This window comes from Macaca nemestrina, chromosome 13, assembly GCF_043159975.1.
Source record: "Macaca nemestrina isolate mMacNem1 chromosome 13, mMacNem.hap1, whole genome shotgun sequence".
Classification (NCBI taxonomy): Eukaryota; Metazoa; Chordata; class Mammalia; order Primates; family Cercopithecidae; genus Macaca; species Macaca nemestrina.
This window is the reverse complement of record NC_092137.1, coordinates 39,147,398-39,166,618: the sequence shown is the minus strand read 5'-3', so window position 1 is coordinate 39,166,618 and position 19,221 is coordinate 39,147,398. Positions and strand designations below refer to the sequence as shown.

At 44.4% G+C, this 19,221-nt stretch overlaps 2 protein-coding genes across 6 annotated transcripts in view; one reads left to right on the top strand and one right to left on the bottom strand.

Annotated features, from left to right (window-relative positions):
- The window catches only part of LOC105464882 (Rho guanine nucleotide exchange factor 33), a 278,945-nt gene that overhangs the window by 36,480 nt on the left and 223,244 nt on the right, over positions 1-19,221 (bottom strand). The gene's annotated exons all lie outside the window — the stretch shown is intronic.
- LOC105465416 (SOS Ras/Rac guanine nucleotide exchange factor 1) overlaps positions 1,912-19,221 on the top strand; it is a 155,695-nt gene continuing 138,385 nt past the window's right edge. For both annotated transcript variants that reach the window (XM_071076554.1, XM_071076553.1), the window contains exon 1: positions 1,912-2,629. In XM_071076554.1, coding sequence (XP_070932655.1) covers positions 2,543-2,629 — 87 coding nt within the window. In that variant the 5' untranslated portion in view covers positions 1,912-2,542. The remainder of the gene's footprint in view (positions 2,630-19,221) is intronic.

The following is a 19,221-nucleotide window of genomic DNA, read 5'->3' as shown; positions in this document are numbered from 1 at the left end:
CACCTATAATCCCAGCTACTCAGGAGGTTGAGGCAGGAGAATCACCTGAACCCGCCAGGCGAAGATTGCAGTGAGCTAAGATGGTGCCACTGAACTCCAGCCTGGGCGACAGAGCTAGACTCCATGTCTTCTTATCTGGAGGATTTATGGATGGATTTCTTGTTTGTTTGTTTGGTTTGTTTTGTTTTTTTTGAGGCGGAGTCTCGCTCTGTTGCCCAGGCTGGAGTGCAATGGCGCAGTCTCTGCTCACTGTAAGCTCCATCTCCCAGGTTCACACCATTCTCCTGCCTCAGCCTCCCAAGTAGCTAGGACAACAGGCGCCTGCCACCACGCCCGGCCAATTTTTTGTATTTTTAGTAGACACGGGGTTTCACCGTGTTAGCCAGGATGGTCTCGATCTCCTGACCTCGTGATCCACCCGCCTCAGCCTCCCAAAGTGCTGGGATTACAGGCACGAGCCACTGCGCCGGACCCGGGTGTGTGTGTGTGTGTGTGTGTGTGTTTGTGTGTGTGTGTATATATATATATATATATTTTTTTTTTTTTTAATTGAGATGGAGTTTTGCTCTTGTCGCCCAGGCTGGAGTGCAGTGGCACGATCTCGGCTCACTGCAACCTCTGCCTCGCGGGTTCAAGCGATTCTCCTGCCTCAGCCTCCCGAGTAGCTGGGATTACAGGCGCCCACCACCATGCCTTGCTAATTTTTGTATTTTTAGTAGAGACAGGTTTTCACAAGGTTGGCCAGGCTGGTCTCGAACTCCTGACCTCAGGTGATCCACTTGCCTCAGCCTCCTAAAGTGCTGGGATTACAGGCATGAGCCACCTCGCCTGGCCGGCCTGTATATTTTTAAAGGAAATAACCTAAGAGTTTTTTCCAGATTTTCAAAGAGGTCCTGTAAAGATTAAGAACCACTGAACCTTTCTCGTTTGCCTGATCCTGGTTACTGTTCTCAGGAATAGGAGGACACAATGTCAGCTTTAACCCAGGCTAGTTCCTCTAAACTGCCTTATCGGTGAAATGAAAATAATAGGGTTGCTATGGGGATTAAATGAGATGATACTCAAAAAGTGATAATTAATGATAAATCATAAGGTGTCTGCCACAAAGTGCCCCTATTATAAACAAACAGTGGCCTGGAGGGACAGTTTATAAATACTGCTCCTTTAGCATTCCACTAATATTCACTGAGTGCCTGTTCTGTGTAGAGGCCCTGGTGAAAAAGATCGGCCTTCCAGTATATTATCTAGTCGAAAGAACTTCAAAAGATACAAAACACGATAGACTGAACGCCCTGAGAAGGGCGTAAGTGCAGTGCTCTAGGAGCTGTAGAAGAGGTCTCGATATCCACTGGAGGAAAGTGTTTATTGGAGTTCATATCTGGAGTGGGTTTAAAAGATGAACAGAGGGAATCTAAAACATACACACAAAATCAATACTACACGTACACATTTTATTCTTGGTTTTGTGGAAAGACCAGTTAGAAACACTGCAATCACTTCTACTACTCAGCAGATACTGAGCAGTAGGTTTCGTGACAGAGCACCTGTATCTTTTGTCCAGTCTGTTTACTATACATTGCGTGCTCTGGGCAGTCCTTATCTTCGTGTTCAGGAACAAAGTACACACACCCCTTTCCGAAACGAAGGGCCCAGGGATTCCGAGAGGGGTGGGAGCCCTCACGGCCAGACCACACAATGGGGAGCCTCTTTACCCTAGTTATCACCCACCCCTGCAGGCTCCACTTTGCCAGGGTTCGACTTCTCGGGTCCTTTCGCCCCTCCCCTGCAGCCCCCAGGAGCGCAGCAACAGCCTGGCCAGGCGCCCTCCCTCTCTCTCTCTCGAGCTTCCCTCCTCCTTCACCGGGAGCCGGAAAACCCGGAGCGAACCAGCCCAGCCCGGCGGCGCATGCTCAGTAGCGAGCAGGTTCAGTTCGCTAGTAGGAAGCTCTAACGCTACACCGGCGGCGGCGGCGGCGGCTGCGGCGGCACCTCAGGGCAGCCAGATTCCCCAACAACGACCTCGGGTCCTTCCCCTTCCCCGCGAGACCCCCGCCCCAGCTCAGCCCCGCCCGGGGCTCCTGCGTTTCGGGGTACCAACTGAGCAGAGCGGGCGCCGCGGCCGGAGCGTACCTCCACACGTCCTCCCCCAGCCGCCAGCTCCGCCGCGGGGCCAGGCCGGGCCCGAGAGTGCAGCCCCGGCGGGCGGGCGGGCGGCGGCCGCGGCAGAGGGCAGCCCCGGGCGGCGCCGGCGGGCCGGGGAGGAGGCGCGGGGGGCCTGGCCCCGGGGCGGTGGTGCGGGATGCCGCCGCCTCCGGGCCGCGTTCGTTCTCCACAGTTGGTACCCGTGTCGGGTGTGTGGCCGGGCGCGGGCCTCGCCCCCCAGCCCCCTCACCAGGGCTAGCCCGGCTGCGCGGCGCCCGGAGGGGGCCGGGCCGTCCGGTGGGGCCGCGGCCCTGTTCCGTGCTGCGATCTCGCCCTCTCGCAGCTCCCCGGCCCGGCCGCCGCCGCCCCTCTCCCCGCCCAGAGGCGCCCCGGGGGCACCATGCAGGCGCAGCAGCTGCCATACGAGTTTTTCAGCGAAGAGAACGCGCCCAAGTGGCGGGGACTGCTGGTGCCTGCGCTGAAAAAGGTGAGGAGCACGCGGGACCCCGCTTCCCGGCCGCAGCACCCCAGCGCGGGCGCCGGGCTGGCGCTGGGGAAGGGCTGGGGAGGCGGGGCGCGCGCAGGGCTGTCTTTCTTCCCGGTCTCGCCGCGTCTCCAGAAGGACGGCGCACACGGAGAGGCTCGCCATACGGCTGGCTCTCGGTGTTGACATCCACCGGGTGTGTGGGAAGGCCGCAGGGAGCTGGCGGGAGTTTATCCGAATAATCCAACCCCTGAGAGGTGAATGCTTTGCCCTTTGATTCCAAGACAACAGTTGCAGGAGCCTCAGTTTTCTGCGGAGGTCAAAGCAGGCCACTTTTCCGCCTTCTCGGTCTTAGCGCGGAGCTGCTGTCAGCCTGCCGTTTTAGGTGTCCAGTACGCTCGTTTTAGTGGCTTTTCGAGAATGCCCTGGCCGTAGTGCTTGCTCAAAGGAATTGCGAGCTCGCCTGCCAGCAGTAACGTGGCCTGCTCTGTTCGCCATCAGCAATCACTCCTCATTCTCCTGGTTTCCCCCGCTCCTCCGATTAACAGGGGCCGGTGCACATGCTACCAATTTCGGGGTTTTTTTGTTTTGTTTTTGCAGCGTTAGAAACTTGGTGCTGTCATTTGGTTAAGAATTTTTAGCCTTTGTATGTTTAAGTTTGCTACATTGTTACATACCCCCGATCTGTGCTTTTAAATGTTTTAGTATAATTAGGAAGTGTTGTTACATTTTTAAAGCTTCTAAAGCAGCAGTGTGACTACCAGACTATTTTTGTTTCCTTTTCTTCATTTACCTTTTCTGTAAAGATTGCTTTACTCTTCTAATAGTGTTTCTAAATTCCAGTTTCTTGCTGCTTAAAGAATGTTTCATGCTAACTGCTTCTACTAAGAATGGAGATTAATGTTGTACCTTTTATGCTAAACATTAAAAGCTGTCTGATATTTCTCAAAGGCCAGTAACTTTTACTTTCCCTTTTGCCCTGTTCTCCTCCTGTCCCTCTTGCTGTCTTACAGTGGAAACTATTTGGTTTGTCAGGAGTATTTGCTCATATATTTCTGACTTAAGTTACGGACATTTTCCCCTTCAAGTGTCTGACTAGTCACAAACATCTATGTATTTTTTTTTTATTTTTTTAAAGAAAACCAAAAAGATGCCATGTATCTTACATACTTTACTCCTTAGAAATCCCATCAGGCTCTCACTCCTTACTTTTGCTTTACTTGCAAGTTTGACTTCTCAGCTTGCAATGGAATGGGTGTAGGACGTCTCTGTGATGCTAGAAGCTGGTGTCCGGATAGGGTAAGAGGAGACAGGGAAATTGTTTAAAAATCTGTAAAGGAACTCATAAAGTATTGCCAAATAGGGGCCATTTTGCTTAGAGGCAAAAACAGCTGCTTTCTTAGGGAATCACCAAGCTATCAGCTGAGAATTCTTTGAAGTAGTGGAAAGAATATTGTAGGAGTTGACAGACCTTGTTTTAATTCTGCCACACTGGTGGCCCTTGCTGGAATCTGTCCACAGAAGCATTTTGTTTGGCTGGCACAGTGTGGTTTTATTTTCAAATGTAATTAGTTGCTAATATTTGAAAATGGGAGATATTACATAAAATCTGAATTTTCTGCTTTTCTTGACGAATAGGAAGGTCTTGTCATTTAGGGTCTGTATTCAAGCGAGGCACTAAACTGCTGGAGGTGAGTAAATGGCTGCCTTCTTTAGACAGGTCGTGTATCTCCACCTTACCACAGCCCCCACTTGTCCTTTTTGCATATTTACATAAACCAGCTTTTGACTTTAAGCTAGAAATATTTTTGCAGTAGAAGTGATAAGAGGAGGTGGAAGTGTACATAATCTAGCTGATATGTAAGGTTCTTCCAATTCTTATTTAAATATCCACTAACAATGATTCTAAACAAGGTTGAAAATACAGTATATTTCATATCTGGATATGTTGTTGGTAGCTCAAAACCTACGTTTTTACCTGCCTGCTGGACATTTCATGTGGATATCTCCATATCTTGATTTCTTCCTTTGATTTATTATTGAATTATTTGTAGATGCATCCAACTTGTGTTCTCTTACTCTTACCTGAGGCTCTTTGGATATTCTAGTCCCTTCATCCTTCTTTGCCTGGTCCAACACTACTCATCCTTCTAGACTCACTCAACCTGAACTCTCAAATCATCAGGGCTGAATTGGATATTACTCTTTTGTTTTCTTTTTGCACCCTATTCTAGCTCTCTGAATTTTAAGTTCCTATTTACTTGCCTGTAGCTAGATCGGATGCTCCTTGAGAACAGGCTTGATATCTTACCCTCATTTTATTCCCCATACATACAGTGCTTGACATCTGGTAGGCACTCAATTTGAATAAATAGGTGAGGGGATACACAAACTGAAACTATGACTTCTCTCCTCCACCAGTCATTTCAGTTTTTCTTCTTGATTAATGACTTTATTATTACATTTGACTGGTTTAAAATGTTGGGGTCATCTCTGGCTTCTTTGTATTAGTAGTGCACACTCAGGTAGAGCCTGTATGTTCATTTCCCTTTGGCATGCTCTTCTAGTCTGTTCCCTCCTCCAGCTTCTCTAATTGAGTCTCCTTTCTCAGACTACTGTGATAACTTCTTAATTAAGTTCACTGCCCCCCACCTCACCTTCTGTTTTTCAGATCTCACCAGTTATAGGACACTTCTGAACATGTCACACTCCTGTTCAGAACTGTTCATGTCTTTTGAGTTCAGCCTACGCTAAAGTGCACACTTTTTAGCATGGAATTGACAGCGATTGATATCTGGCTTCATCCTGCTTTTCTGACTGGATTGTCTACCATAATCTTTTGTCTCCTTTTTGCTTTAGCCAGTCTGTACTGCTACTTTTCCTGAATGCGGCTGGAATGTCCCACTGTATCTGTTTCACCGCATCTATGAGTCTAAGTCCTATCTTACCTATTGCACAAATATATCATGTCTACTATAGAACAGGTATTGCCCTTGACACTCAGGTTAAAAAGGTAAATGACAGGGCCGGGCGCAGTGGCTCACGCCTGTAATCCCAGCACTTCGGGATACCAAGGTGGGCAGATCATGAGGTCAGGAGTTTGAGACCAGCCTGGCCAACATGGTGAAACCCCGTCTTTACGAAAAAATACAAAAATTGGCTGGGCGTAGTGATGGGCTTTTATAAGCCCAGCTACTCGGGAGGCTGAGGCAGGAGAATTGCTTGAAATTCAGGAAGGCGGAGGTTGCAGTGAGCCGAGATCGCGCCACTGCACTCCAACCTGGGCAATAAGAGCAAAAATCTGTCTCAAAAAAGGAAAATAAAAAAGGTAAATGACATAATCAGAAAAGACTAAATTAGAACGTGATGGAAAGTGGCAGGGCATGTCTGGAGAGACAACTGGTTTATGGACAGTTTTTATGTATGTTAAGCTAAGGAATTTTAATTTTTTCTTGGGTAATTAGACGCCACTGATAAAGTTTCTTTTGTTTGTTTGTTTTTGTTTTGTTTGTTTGTTTTGAGACAGTCTCACCAGGCTGGGGTGCAGTCATGCGATCTTGGCTCACTGCAACCTCCATCTCAGGGGCCTAAGTGATCCTCCCACCTCAGCCTCCTGAGACTACAGACACACTGCCACACCCGGCTAATTTTTGTATTTTTTGTAGAGTTGTGGTTTCACCATGTTTCCCAGGGTGGTCTTGAACTCCTGGGCTCCATCCATCTGCCTGCCTCAGCTTCCCAAAGTGCTGGGATTACAGGGTGAGCCCAGCCAATAAGTTTTAAGTAGGGGAGTAACTGCACATTTGAATTTTAGAAAATTCACTTTGGCCATAGAATGGAAAATGGTTTGGAGAAGAATGAGACATGAAATGAGGAGAAAAGTTAGAAGCCTAGTTTAATAGTCCAGTCAAGAGATAATATACATTTGAATTAAGGGTGCATTTGAACAAGGATGGAAATATGGATGTGGATTTTATTTGAAAGATGTTTACACAGCAAAATGACAGGACCTGGTAACTCACTGAGTGATTGGGGGAATGGTAATGGAACAGGAATAGACTTGTTTCTGACTTGATCGTCTTTAGTCAGGATAGAGAATGTAGGAGAAGCTTTTAGGTTGGAGAGAGGAATGGCATAATAAGATGATTTTTGGACTTGTTGACTTAAAAGTCCTTTTGGGTTATTCAAGTGAACTTCTCTGACTGGCTATTTGTTGTTGGTATCTGATGAAGCAGATTTGGAACTTCTAGATGTGTGAGTAAAGCCATAAATATAGATGAAGCCTATACAAAGACTTATACATGAATGTTCATGGCAGCTCTTTTCAGTCAAAAACTGGAAACCGATGTCCATCAGCAGGTGGATGAATAAGCAAATTGTGATACAGACAAACAGTGGAATACTACTCAGCAACAAAAAGGAACAAACTGGCTGGGTGAGTTGGCTTGTGTCTGTAATCCCAGCACTTTGGGAGGCCAAGGTGGGAGGATTACTTGAGCCCAAGAGTTCCAGGCCAGCCTAGGCAACATACTGAAAACCTGTCTCTACAAAAAACTTAAAAAATTAGCCAAAACATTTTTAAAAAATTAGCCAGGTGTGGTGGCATGAGCCAGTAGTCCCAACTGCTTGGGAGGCTTAGGTGGGAGCATTGCTTGGGTCTGAGAGGTCAAGGCTGCAGTGAGGTGTGATTGTGCTCCTGCACTCCAGCCTGGGCAAAAAAATGAGACCCTGTCTCAAAAAAAAAAAAAAAAAAAAGAGAACAAACTTGATACGAATGACAACATGGCTGAATCTCGAAATAATTATACTTAATGAAAGAAGGGAAACGAAAAAAGAGTATATACTGTATGTTCTACTTATAGAACATTCTAGAAGCTGCAAACTAGTGCAGATCAGTGGTTGTTTAGGGAGAGGCTTTTTAGCTTTTTATGTTCACTTGTCTTGATTGTGCTGATGGTTTCAGGGGTGTATACATATGCTGGAATTTTTCAGATTGTACGTTTTAAATATGTGCAGTTTATTGTATGTCAGTTGTACCTCAATGAAGATATTTTAAAAAGTAGATGAGACCACATGCTGAAAATGATTTGAGTAAGACTGAAAAAGGGCCGGCATAAGAAGTGGGGAAGGGGAGTGGAAAATAGTGTATAGGGAGATAGTGGAGGAAGAGGAACGATGTAAGGAGACTGAGAAGCAAAGAGTCAGGCAGAAGGAATGAAACACTAGTGTCTGAGAAGTTGAGAGAGGAATGCTTCAAGAAAAGAGTTGTTAGCTGTGTGCAATGGCTCACACCTGTAGATCCTAGCATGTTGGGAGGCCCAGGCAGATGGATCACCTGTGGTCAGGAGTTTGAGACCAGCCTGGCCAACATAGGGAAACTCCTGTCTTTACTAAAAATACAAAAATTAGCCTGACGTGGTGGTGCACGCCTGTAATCCCAGCTACTTGGGAGGCTGAGACACAAGAATCCTGGGAGGTGGAGGCTGCAGTGAGCTGATATCACACCATTGTACTCCAGCTTGGGTGACAGAGCGAGACTCTGTTTCAAAAATAAATGAAAACAAATCAGCCGGGCGAGGTGGCTCATGCCTGTAATCCCAGCACTTTGAGAGGCTGAGGCGGGGGATCACCTGAGGTCAGGAGTTCAACACCAGCCTAACCAACATGGAGAAACCCCTTCTCTACTAAAAATACAAAATTAGCTAGGCGTGGTGGCACATGCCTGTAATGCCAGCTACTTGGGAGGCTGAGGCAGGATAATTGCTTGAACCCAGGAGGCAGAGGTTGTGGTGAGCCGCGATTGTGCTATTGCACTCCAGCCTGGGCAACAGGAGTGAAACTCCATCTCAGAAAAAAAAAAAAGAAAAAGAAAGAAAAACAAAAAACCAAAAAAACTAGTCAGGCTTGGTGGCACACACCTGTGGTCCTGGCTACTCAGGAGGCTGAGGTGGGAGGAATGCCTGAGCCTGGGATGTTGATACTGAGGTGAGCCATGATCGTGCCATTTCACTGCCGTCTGGGTGACAGGGTAAAGCCTTGTCTCAAAAAAAGAAACAAAAAAAAAAAAGAGAAAGAAAAGAAAGAGTCATTGATCATATCAGGCTATAGAAAAGTCAAAGGGCCTGAAAAGTATTAAGTTTGGCAGCTAAGGGGTCATTGGTCACTATGTCAGAGCAGTTTTATTGTAACAGTAGAAGATGGAAGAACATGGAGAAAGTAAGAATAGCAAGGGCTGCTAACCTTTTTGTTCAGATTATTTTTTTTCTAGAAGCTTGGAATGGAAGGGAAAAGAGATAGTGCTGAGGCAAAAAAGATATTCAAGATTGGGTAAGACATTTTTACTTCTTATTTGGAGACGACAAAAACTTGTTAAGAGCCTTTGGGGAAGGAGCTAATAGAGAATGCTGGTGAAGATTCAGGAACACAGAGCGATGGAATTTGCCTTGAACTGTTTGGGAGATACTACTTTAAGCACTTCACCTGTGTTCTCATTTAATTCTTATAGGGTACTATTATGGCTTCCTTTTTACAGGAGAGAAAATCAAGGTTTGGAAAGTTAAATTTGCCTGTGTAATTTAGTTACAGAATCTTTATTTTTATTTTTAAAATTTATTTATTTATCTATTTTTGTACCATGAACCCCCTCCCCCGACCCTAAAATCTGTATTTTTAAACACTGTGTTGACTGGGCGTGGTGGCTTATGCTGTTAATGCCAACACTTTGGGAGGCCAAGGCAGGAGGATCACTTGAGGCTAGGAGTTTGAGACCAGCCTAGACCACATAGTGAGACCCTGTCTCTACAAGGAAAAAAAACCAGGTATGGTGGTGCATGCCTGTAGTCCCAGCTACTCAGGAGGCTGAAGTGGGAAGATTGCTTGAGCCCAGGAGTTTGAGGCTGCAGTGAGCTATGATTAGGCTACTGCACTCTAGCCTGGGTTACAGAGTGAGACCTTGTCTCTAAATACATTAATTAATAAAACACTATGTAATGCTATCTCTGTGGCAGGGGTGATGACATCTTTTCTTATGAGATAGGAGGGAAAGTGATAAAGAGGGGTTTGTAGGTTGGGGAGCAGGGAGTTCATGCTAAATAATCACCTCTATTTTCCTTCCTTCCTTCCTTCCTTCCTTCCTTCCTTCCTTCCTTCCTTCTTTCCTTCTTCCCTCCCTCCCTCCCTTCCTTCCTTCTCTCCTTCTGTGTTTCTTTCTTTCTGTCTTTCTGTCTCTCTGTCTTTCTTCTGTCTGTCTGTCTTTCTTTCTTTCTTTCTTTCTTTCTTTCTTTCTTTCTTTCTTTCTCTTTCGTTTTTGAGACAGAGTCTTGCTCTTGTCTTCTAGGCTGGAGTGCAGTGGTGTGATCTCAGCTTGCTGCAGCCTCCACTTCCTGGGATCCAGCAACTCTGCCTCAGCCTCCCCAGTAGCTGGGATTACAGGTGCACTCTGCCACATGTGGCTAATCTTTTGTATTTTAGTAGAGATGGGGTTTCACCATGTTGCCCAGGCTGGTCTTGAACTCCTGAGCTCAGGCAGTCTGCCCGCCTCGGCCTCCCAAAGTCCTGGGATTACAGGCATGAGCCACTGGCGCCTGGCCAGATCGCCTCCATTTTCATGATGAAATGAAAGGCAAAAATTTTTTTACAGAGTGAAGAAAGGGAAAGTAGTAAGGAATTTAGAAGGAATAGTGAAGTTTGGGAATTGCTGCTGTGGAGTGTAGAGGAGCCAACCAGTACCTTAGAAAGGAATTGCAAGACAGGTGCGGTGTCTCATGCCTGCAGTTCCAGCACTTTGGGAGCCTGAGGTGAGAGGATCCCTTGAAACCACGAGTTCAAGACCAGCCTGGGCAACATGGTGAGACACCATCTCTACCAAAAAAAAAAAAAGCCAGCCATGGTGGTATGCACCTGTAGTCCCAGCCACTCGGGAGACTGAGGTGGGAGGATCCCTTGAGCTCAGGAGGCTGATGCTGCAGTGACCCATGGGAAAGAAAGAAAGAGCGAGAGAGAGAGAGCGAGTGAGCGAGAGAGGAATTGCTGAGCAGTGCTGAGTGTGGAGACCATAAACTTGGAGTAGGGTTGATCTGGTGGTTGTGAGATTCTCCTCCGGCAGCACTTATCTGTTCAGGTAAACAGGGAGAGAAGATAGTTGGTTGCAGGTAGCTGCAGTAGAAATTAAGAAGATAGGGGGATATTTCAAATGATAGAGAGGAAGTAAGGGTATATAAGAGAAATAAGGGACTGGAAGAAAAATTAGGGCTCCATGGATTCAAAATCTTCATGAGTTAGAAGAGAAGGGTAGTGGGAGTAGATAGGGGATTATGATTAGAGATGATGACAATTGTTATGTTTTGGAGTTTTAAGATTCCAGAGATAGAGGCTGAGGAGGGCAGATCACCTGAGCTCAGGAGTTCGAGACCAGCCTGGCCAACATGGCGAAACCTCGCTTCTACCAAAAATACAAAAATTATCTGGATGTGGTGGCACATGCTACTCGGGAGGCTGAAGTAGGAGAATCGCTTGAAACTTGGAGGCGGAGGTTGCAGTGAGCTAAGGTCGGGCCAGTGCACTCCAGCCTGGGCAACAAGAGCAAAACTCCATCTCAAAAAGAAAAAAAAAAGGATTCCAGAGATGCAGCAGATGAGACAATTAGGAGCTCTAAAGTTGATGTATTGGGTTGCATATGGGAATGATGATGAAGTCCACAGAAATTATGGAATGTACTGTAGCAGAGAGGGAGACTATATTCTAGCAGTGGGAGGAAGGTCCAGAAGTAACAGCAGTAAGGATGTTTTAATCAAATAATAGTAAAAGTGACAACTACTTCTCACCTCCTCTGACGTAGTATTTATTACAGCCGTAGACAAAATAGGAAGAAACTTTGTACTTCATTTTAGAAGTTTGTCTTGTGATAAAGTTTTTACCCTAACATTTTGTCATGAAGATTTTTCAATACACAGAAAAGTCGAAAGAATTGTACAGTAAACACCCTTATACCCATTGCCCAGATTTTATAATTAACATTTTATTATAATTTTATTATGTTTGCTCTATGGCATGCCTATCCATCCCTTCATCCATGAATCCATCTTATTATTATTATTATTGTTTTTTGAGATGGAGTCTTGCTCTGTGGCCCAGGCTGGAGTGCAGTGGCACAATCTCAGCTCACGGCAACCTCCACCTCCTGGGTTCAAGCGATTCTCCTGCTTCAGCCGCCCAATTAGCTGGGATTTACAGGCATGTGCCTCCACACCCGGATAATTTTTGTATTTTTATTAGAGACAGGGTTTCGCCATATTGGCCAGGCTGGTCTCAATCTCCTGACCTCAGGTGATCCACCTGCCTTGCCCTTCCCATTTTGGTATTTTTAATAGAGTTGGGGTTTCTCCATGTTGGCCAGGCTGGTCTCAAATTCCTGACCTCAAGTGATCTACCTGCTTCACCCTCCCAAAGTGCTGGGGTTACAGGTATGAGCCACTGTGCCTGGCCAGAAGTTTTTAATACTGATGGAGTCAAATATATGTTTTTTTCTTTTAAGGTTATTGCTGTCTTATGTCTAAGAACCCTTTGCCGATATTTTCCTAATGTTGTCTTTTAAAAGCTTTATACTTTTAGCTTTCATAGACTCTGTGGTCCATTTCAAGTTAATTGTTGTGTTATGATACAAGGTAGGAATTGAGATCCATTTATTTTCAATGCTGATATCTAGTTATTTCAGAACTATCTGTTGAAGAGACCCTCTTCTTTTTTTTTTTATTGCCCCTTGCAGAGCAGGGCTATGCCATAGACAGTATGCCTAGAGTAGTGGCCTGTTGAAGAGATTTTCTTTTTTCTGTTGGATTGTGTTGATATTTTTATGAAAATTACATGATTCATGTGTGTATGTGTATATGCAGTCAGTCCTCTGCATCTGTGCATTCAAACAACTGTGGATCAAAAGTATCTGGGGGAGCAGGATGGGGGGAAATTGCATCTGTACTAAATTTGTCAGGTATTTTTGGTCATTACTCCTTAAACAATACAGTACAACTCCTTACATAGTATTAATTATTATTAGTAATCTGGAGAGGATTTAAGGTATATGGGAGGATGTGCACAGGTTGTATGCAAATGCTACACCACTTTCTGTAAGATTAGAACTTGAGCATCTGCACGTTTTGGTATCTGAGAGAGGTCCTGGAACCAATCCCCCATGGATACTGAGGGACGACTATATACACACACGCACAACTGTATCTGTATCTCTCTGTCAGTTGATTTCTAGGCTCTCCATTCTCCATTTATCTAATTGTTGATTTCTCCACTTATAGTAAGTTTTGGTGTTAGGTAGTGTAATACTCCAATTTTATTCTTTTAAAAATTATGTTTTAGTGTTTCTAGATCTTTTTAAATGTTAATCTTTCATTCCTGTGATAATAAGTCATGGCAGATAGTATTTTATTGAGTTCCTGCTGTTTGCCAGTATCCTAGGCAATATTGTTCACATGCTTATCTCTGTTCTACCCATTGACTTTTGAAGGTGGTAATGTCCCAGTTGTACAGCTGACGAAATGGATTTTATGAGGACAAACTGCATAAGATCTTATGACTAGTAAGGAGTAGAATCAGGATTTGAACCTAAGTCAGAATAGCTTCAAAAACAACTCTTTATATTCCACTGTGTTGCCTTTTTTGAGTAGGAAGTGTAATGCAGTACGGTGGTGTTCTAATTGTCCTGAACCTTAAATTTTTAAGGAATAAGTATCTCAGGAGAGAGGGAGGCTGAATGGACAGGGCTTTGAAACCCCTTACTTTAAGCCGAGGAGCTCAGTCCTTTTACATTTTGGAGCTTTGCATAGGATTTCATTTGGGAAAAAAAAGGTTCTGTTGCATTAAAAAAGGTAGAATTTTAAAAGACACTGGTTAATGGAAAGGTAGCACAGACCATAAAGGAACTGGCTGAGGATTAACGGTCTTTGGGTGGCAGTGAGAAGCTAGGAGACTGTCCTTGTATGCTTATGTTTGTATGCTTATGATGAAGTGACATATCATTTATTTTATTTCATTTTATTGTTTTATTTTTTTGAGACAGGTTCTTGCTCTGTCACTCAGGCTGGAGTGCAGTAGTGCAATCATGGCTTACTGCAGCCCCAACTTCCTGGGGTCCAGCAATCCTCCCACCTTAGCCTTCTGAGTAGTTGGGACAACAGACATGTGCCACTACACCCAGCTAACTTTTGTATATTTGGTAGAGACGGGGTTTCACCGTGTTGCCTAGGCTGGTCTCGAACTCCTGAGCTCAAGCAGTTCACCTGCCTCAGCCTCCCAGTGTGCTGGGATTACATATGTGAGCCACTGCACCTGGCCCATATAATTTTTTTTTTTAATTTTTTTTTAAAGACACCAGGTCTTACTCCGTCACCAAGGCTGGGGTGCAGTGGTGTAATCATAGCTCACTGTAACCTTGAACTCCTAGGCTCGAGCAATTTTTGCACCTCAGCCTCCCAGGTAACTAGGACTACAGGTGTGCACTACCATTCCTGGCTAATTTTTAAAAAATTTTTTTGTAGAGACAGGGTCTGACTATATTACTCAGGCTGGTTTCACACTCCTGCCCTCAAGTGATCTTCCTGCCTTGGCCTCCCAAAGCACTGGGATTACAGGAGTGAGCCACTGTTCCTGGCCAGAAGTGACTTTTAAAATGGAAGTGGGACCATAAATGGGTGAATGAATGAATGAATCAGTGAATGGAAGTGGGAGTTAGCTAGTTAAGGTTTAGGAGGAAATAAATTCCAAGGATTTGTGGTAGCTTGGAGGCCAAGAGGAACTCAGCATTTTTGGAGTTCTGAGTAGCTGAAGTCTGGAGTGTGGGGCCAGATCTTGTGAATCAAATAATTGCATTTTATCTTGTCAGCAGTGGGGAGCAACTGCAGGGTTTTAAGCAGGGAGCTGACACACATGAATTTTGAAGGACTGCTGTAGACTGTGTGGAGCATGGATTAAATGGGAACTGAACTGTAGGCAGGAAAGCCAGTTAGGAGATTTTGCAGTAGTTCATGGAAGGGATGACAGGTGGCTTTAACTAGAGCAATAGCTGTGGGTATAGAGAAAAGTGGACAAATTAATTAGAGAGATTTAGAGATAGATTGGTGATTGAATTGAGCAGGGCAGTGAGGGGAGTCAAAGAGGATTCCTAGGTTTCTGACTGAGGTGTTTAAGTGGGGATGGTGATGAAAGGGGGAATATTGGGAGATCACGTTTGGAGGGAAATTAAGGAACCATCAGTATTCTAGAGATTAGAGGGCTGGGAGAGAATTGTGATAGGAGGGATTTACTCTTTGGCGGATATCCAAGCGTGGAAGGCCTGTTTGATGGACTGTCCTTGATAATCACAGGCAGGTATAGCCTGAAGGCTTTGAGGATGGCTCTGAAGTACATTTCAAACACCATCTCCTCCACAAAGCCTTTCTACTACAACTCCATCCCCTAAGTAGAGTGAATGTCTTCATACTCTTAGTACCTACACCTTAATTTTGGAATACTCATGTTTAGTATATTTTGTTTTAGCAAATAGGGAAGCAAATACTGTATTTTAGAAATAGTTCATGTAAAATGGCTAGTTTTTTTTTTCTTTTCTTTTTCTTTTTTTTTTTAAGTGTGATGCTTCAAGGGGAGCCTTTGTCATTGTATTGGTCCAGGACCTCTTAGAAGCAGATGCCAAGATGGGATTAAGCACATAAGGAATTTGTTGGGTGAAATGCTTGTGAGGGGGAAAAAGGAAGGAGACAGGGAGAGTTGTCAGTCTGACTCCAAGTTAAAAGAGAGGTAAGGAAGGAAGGAACTTTGGGTGAAACTGTCTTAGACTGTAGTGCAATACTAAGGAAAGTTTGCAAGGCTTAGGAAGTGTTTGAGTGAAAGTTGCCTATTGCAAGAATAATGTGTCTCCCAGGAATAGGCCTGCCATGCTCGGTCAGTGACAGGGAGGAGCTAGTGAGAAACTGGCCTTGACACAAACACAGTGATGGATTTGAGTGCAGCTGCTGCAGCACTCAGTCTGTTATCCTTCCTGTAGTCAGAGATCTGAGAGGTTCATTCTTATGACCAATCAGGGTCATCTCTGGCTACGAATTGCCTAATTCGGGATAAATTATAGTTTTTCCCCATTTCAGGTGGGTAATTTGTTCCAAAAAAAAAAAACCCTGTACTGAAAAAAAAAAAAAAAAAGGTTGCCTTAAGGTGAATTCTTAAAAGTAAAAACTTAATTTTCATTGAAATTAATGGTACACAGTTTACTTCAGAAGCTAATCATATAAACTTTGCATTCATTTTCAATGTTTATGTAATTAAATCTTTAATGTGCAAAACCATGAACCGAACAGTAAGACAAAAGAAAACAATTCAAGTAACACCCCAAATTGTTATTCCGTGAACTAGTGAACCAGGAGTACTTGAGGCAAACCAGCAGTAAGTTCCTGAATAGTCCAACCATGTGGTCACAAAGATGACTCCTTGTTGGCTTTCCTTGTTAGTATGGGCTACCTCACAGGCAGACAGGTGCAAACCAGTGAATGAAATTCTTCAGAATGTCAAATTCTGGTAACTTCCTCTTGGAGATGGGAGTGGAAATATACATGGGAAAATAAGTAATTTAAATATTTGGTTTTATGGACCCTGAATTACTCAGATGTTACTTAAGAAAGTTTTTTTTTTTTTTAACTGTGACAGGAAGATGACTTGAGGAATCTTTAATTCTACTTTAATGCTTCATGCTGATTGTGTGTGTGTGTGTGTGTGTGTGTCAGGATGTCCCTCCATTACCCAGGCTGGAGTGCAGTAGCACAATCTCAGCTCACTGTAGCCTCCACCTCCTAGGCTCAAGTGAACCTCCCATGTCAGCCTCCCAAGTAGCTGGGACCACAGGCACACACCACCACGCCTGGCTAATTTTTTTGTATTTTTTTGTTAGAGACAGGGTTTCACCATGTCGCCCGGGCTGGTCTCCACCTTCTTGTGGATTCTTTGGGAGTTTTTTTGTTTTGTTTTGTTTTGTTTTGTTTTTTTGAGACAGAGTCTCGCTCTGTCACCCAGGCTGGAGTGCAGTGGTGTGACCTAGGCTCACTGCAAGCTCTGCCTCCTGGGCTAAAGTGATTCTCGTGTCTCAGCCTCCCGAGTAGCTGGGATTACAGGTGTGTGTCACCACACCCAGCTAATTTTTGTGGTTTACTTAGTAGAGATGAGGTTTCACCATGTTGCCCTGCCTGGTTTCAGACTCCCGGCCTCAAGTGATCCACCAGCCTGGGCCTCCCAAAGTGCTGGGATTACAGGTGTGAGCTACCATGCCTGGCCTCTTTGGAATTTTTTCTCTATATAGGATTATGTTATTGGCAAATAAAAATAACGTTTAAATTTGGATGCTTTTTCTTTTTCTTGTTTAATTGTTCTGCCTAGAGTTTTGTTTTTAAAACTGGTTTACTTCTGGTTGGTACAGTGTTGAATGGAAGTGGTGATAGTATCCTTGTTTTGTTCCTGATCTTAGGGAGAAAGTTTTCAGTCTTTCACGACTGAGCGTGTTAGATGCCCTTTATCATTTTGAGGAAATTGTCTTGTATTCCTAGTTTTCTAAGTGTCTTTATCATGAAACGGTGTTCAATTTTGTCAGATGCTTTTTCTGAGTTAAGAGGTCATGTCTTTTCCCCCCCTTCATTCTATTAATGTATATTTATGTTGATTGGTTTTTGTTTTTTTTTTTAAGACACCCAACCACCTTTGCAATCTTAGGATAAATCCCATGGTCAAAGTATATAATCCTTTTAATGTACTATTGAATTTAGTTTGCTGATATTTATTTGCTAATATTAGTTTGCTGCAAAACCATTAAGAATGTGTGCATAGTTACCAGCATATTGACTATTAACTGTTGGTCATTTGAGCATATATATATATATATATATATATATATATTTTTTTTTTTTTTTTTTTTTTTTTTTTTTGAGATGGAGTTTCACTCTTGTTCCCCAGGCTGGAGTGCAGTGGCACAGTCTCAGCTCACTGCAACCTCCACCTCCTGAGTTCAAGCGATTCTCCTGCCTCAGCCTCCTGAGTAGCTGGGATTACAAGTGCCCGCCACCGTGTCTGGCTAATTTTTGTATTTTTAGTAGAGACGGGTTTTCACCGTGTTGGCCAGGCAAGTCTCAAACTCCTGACTTCAGGAGATCCACCCGTCTCAGCTTCCCAAAAGGCTGGATTTACAAGCATGAGCCACCGCGCCCGGCCCAAATGCATATAAATTTAAAATGAAAGATCTCTCTTTCTCTTCCTGAATTGAGATGGAATCTTGCTCTGTCATCCAGGCTGGAGCACTGGAGTGCAATGGCGTGATCTCAGCTCACTGCAACCTCCACCTCCCAGGTTCAAGCAGTTCTCCTGCCTCAGCCTCCTGAATAGCTGGGATTGCAGGCATGTGCCACCACGCCTGGGTAATTTTTGTATTTTTTGTAGAGATGGGGTTTCCCCATGTTGGTCAGGCTGGTCTCGAACTCCTGACCTTGTGATCTGCCTGCCTCGGCCTCCCAAACTGCTGGGATTACAGGCGTGAGCTACCGCACCCGGCCGTACCAGTCTTTCTTTTCCAGAATCTGTATAGCCTAATCTTTTGGACTTCAAAATCCTTGTTGTTTCCCCTCAATAATGAGACTTTCTCCACCTTTTAAAACAGAAGCGGAATTTTTTTTTTTTTTTTTTTTTTAGACAGAGTCTTGCTCTGTTGCCCAGGCTGGAGTGCAGTAATGTGATCACGGTTCTCTACAGCCTTGGCCTCCTTGGTTTTACTGATCATCCCACCTCAACCTAGTCTAGCTGAGTAGCTAGGACTACAAGTGTGTACCACCACACCCACCTAATTTTTTTTCCCTTTGGTAAAGATGAACTCTCATTGTGTTGCCCAGGCTGGTCTTTCACTCGTAGGCTCAAGCAGTCCTCCTGCCTTAGCCTCCCAAAGTGCTGGGTTTACAGGTATAAGCTACCACACCTGGCCAAAGTGGCACTTTTTTTTTCTTTTTTTTTTTGGTGAGACGGAGTCTCACACTGTCACCCGGGCTGGAATGCAATGGCATGATCTTGCTCACTGCAACCTACGCTTCTCGGGTTCAAGTGATTCTCCTGCCTCAGCCTCCCGAGTAGCTGGGATTACAGGCGCCTGCCACCACGCCTGGCTAATTTTTGCATTTTTAGTAGAGATGGGGTTTCTCTGTGTCGGTCAGGCTGGTCTCTAACTCCTGACCTAGTGATCTGCCCGCCTCGGCCTCCCAAAATGCTGGGATTATATAGGCGTGAGCCACTGCGCCCGGCCTAAAGTGGTACTTTTTAATTAAAAAAAAAATCAAAATGAAACTCAATACATAGGCAGGTCATAAAAAATGATTTTTTCTTTTGCATAAGCAGTGAGTAGAATTAAGCTGTTCCCTCACCTTTACCTGGTGGTACCTGGAGTACATTTGGGAAGTCCTCAACTTGGAAAATCCTTCTTCCCTATGTACTGCTGGTAATTAAAAGCAAGAAATTTTTCTGAAGTTTGTCAAGCATTTTATGAAGGAGACATTGCTAGTTTATTGTCTTTTTTTTTT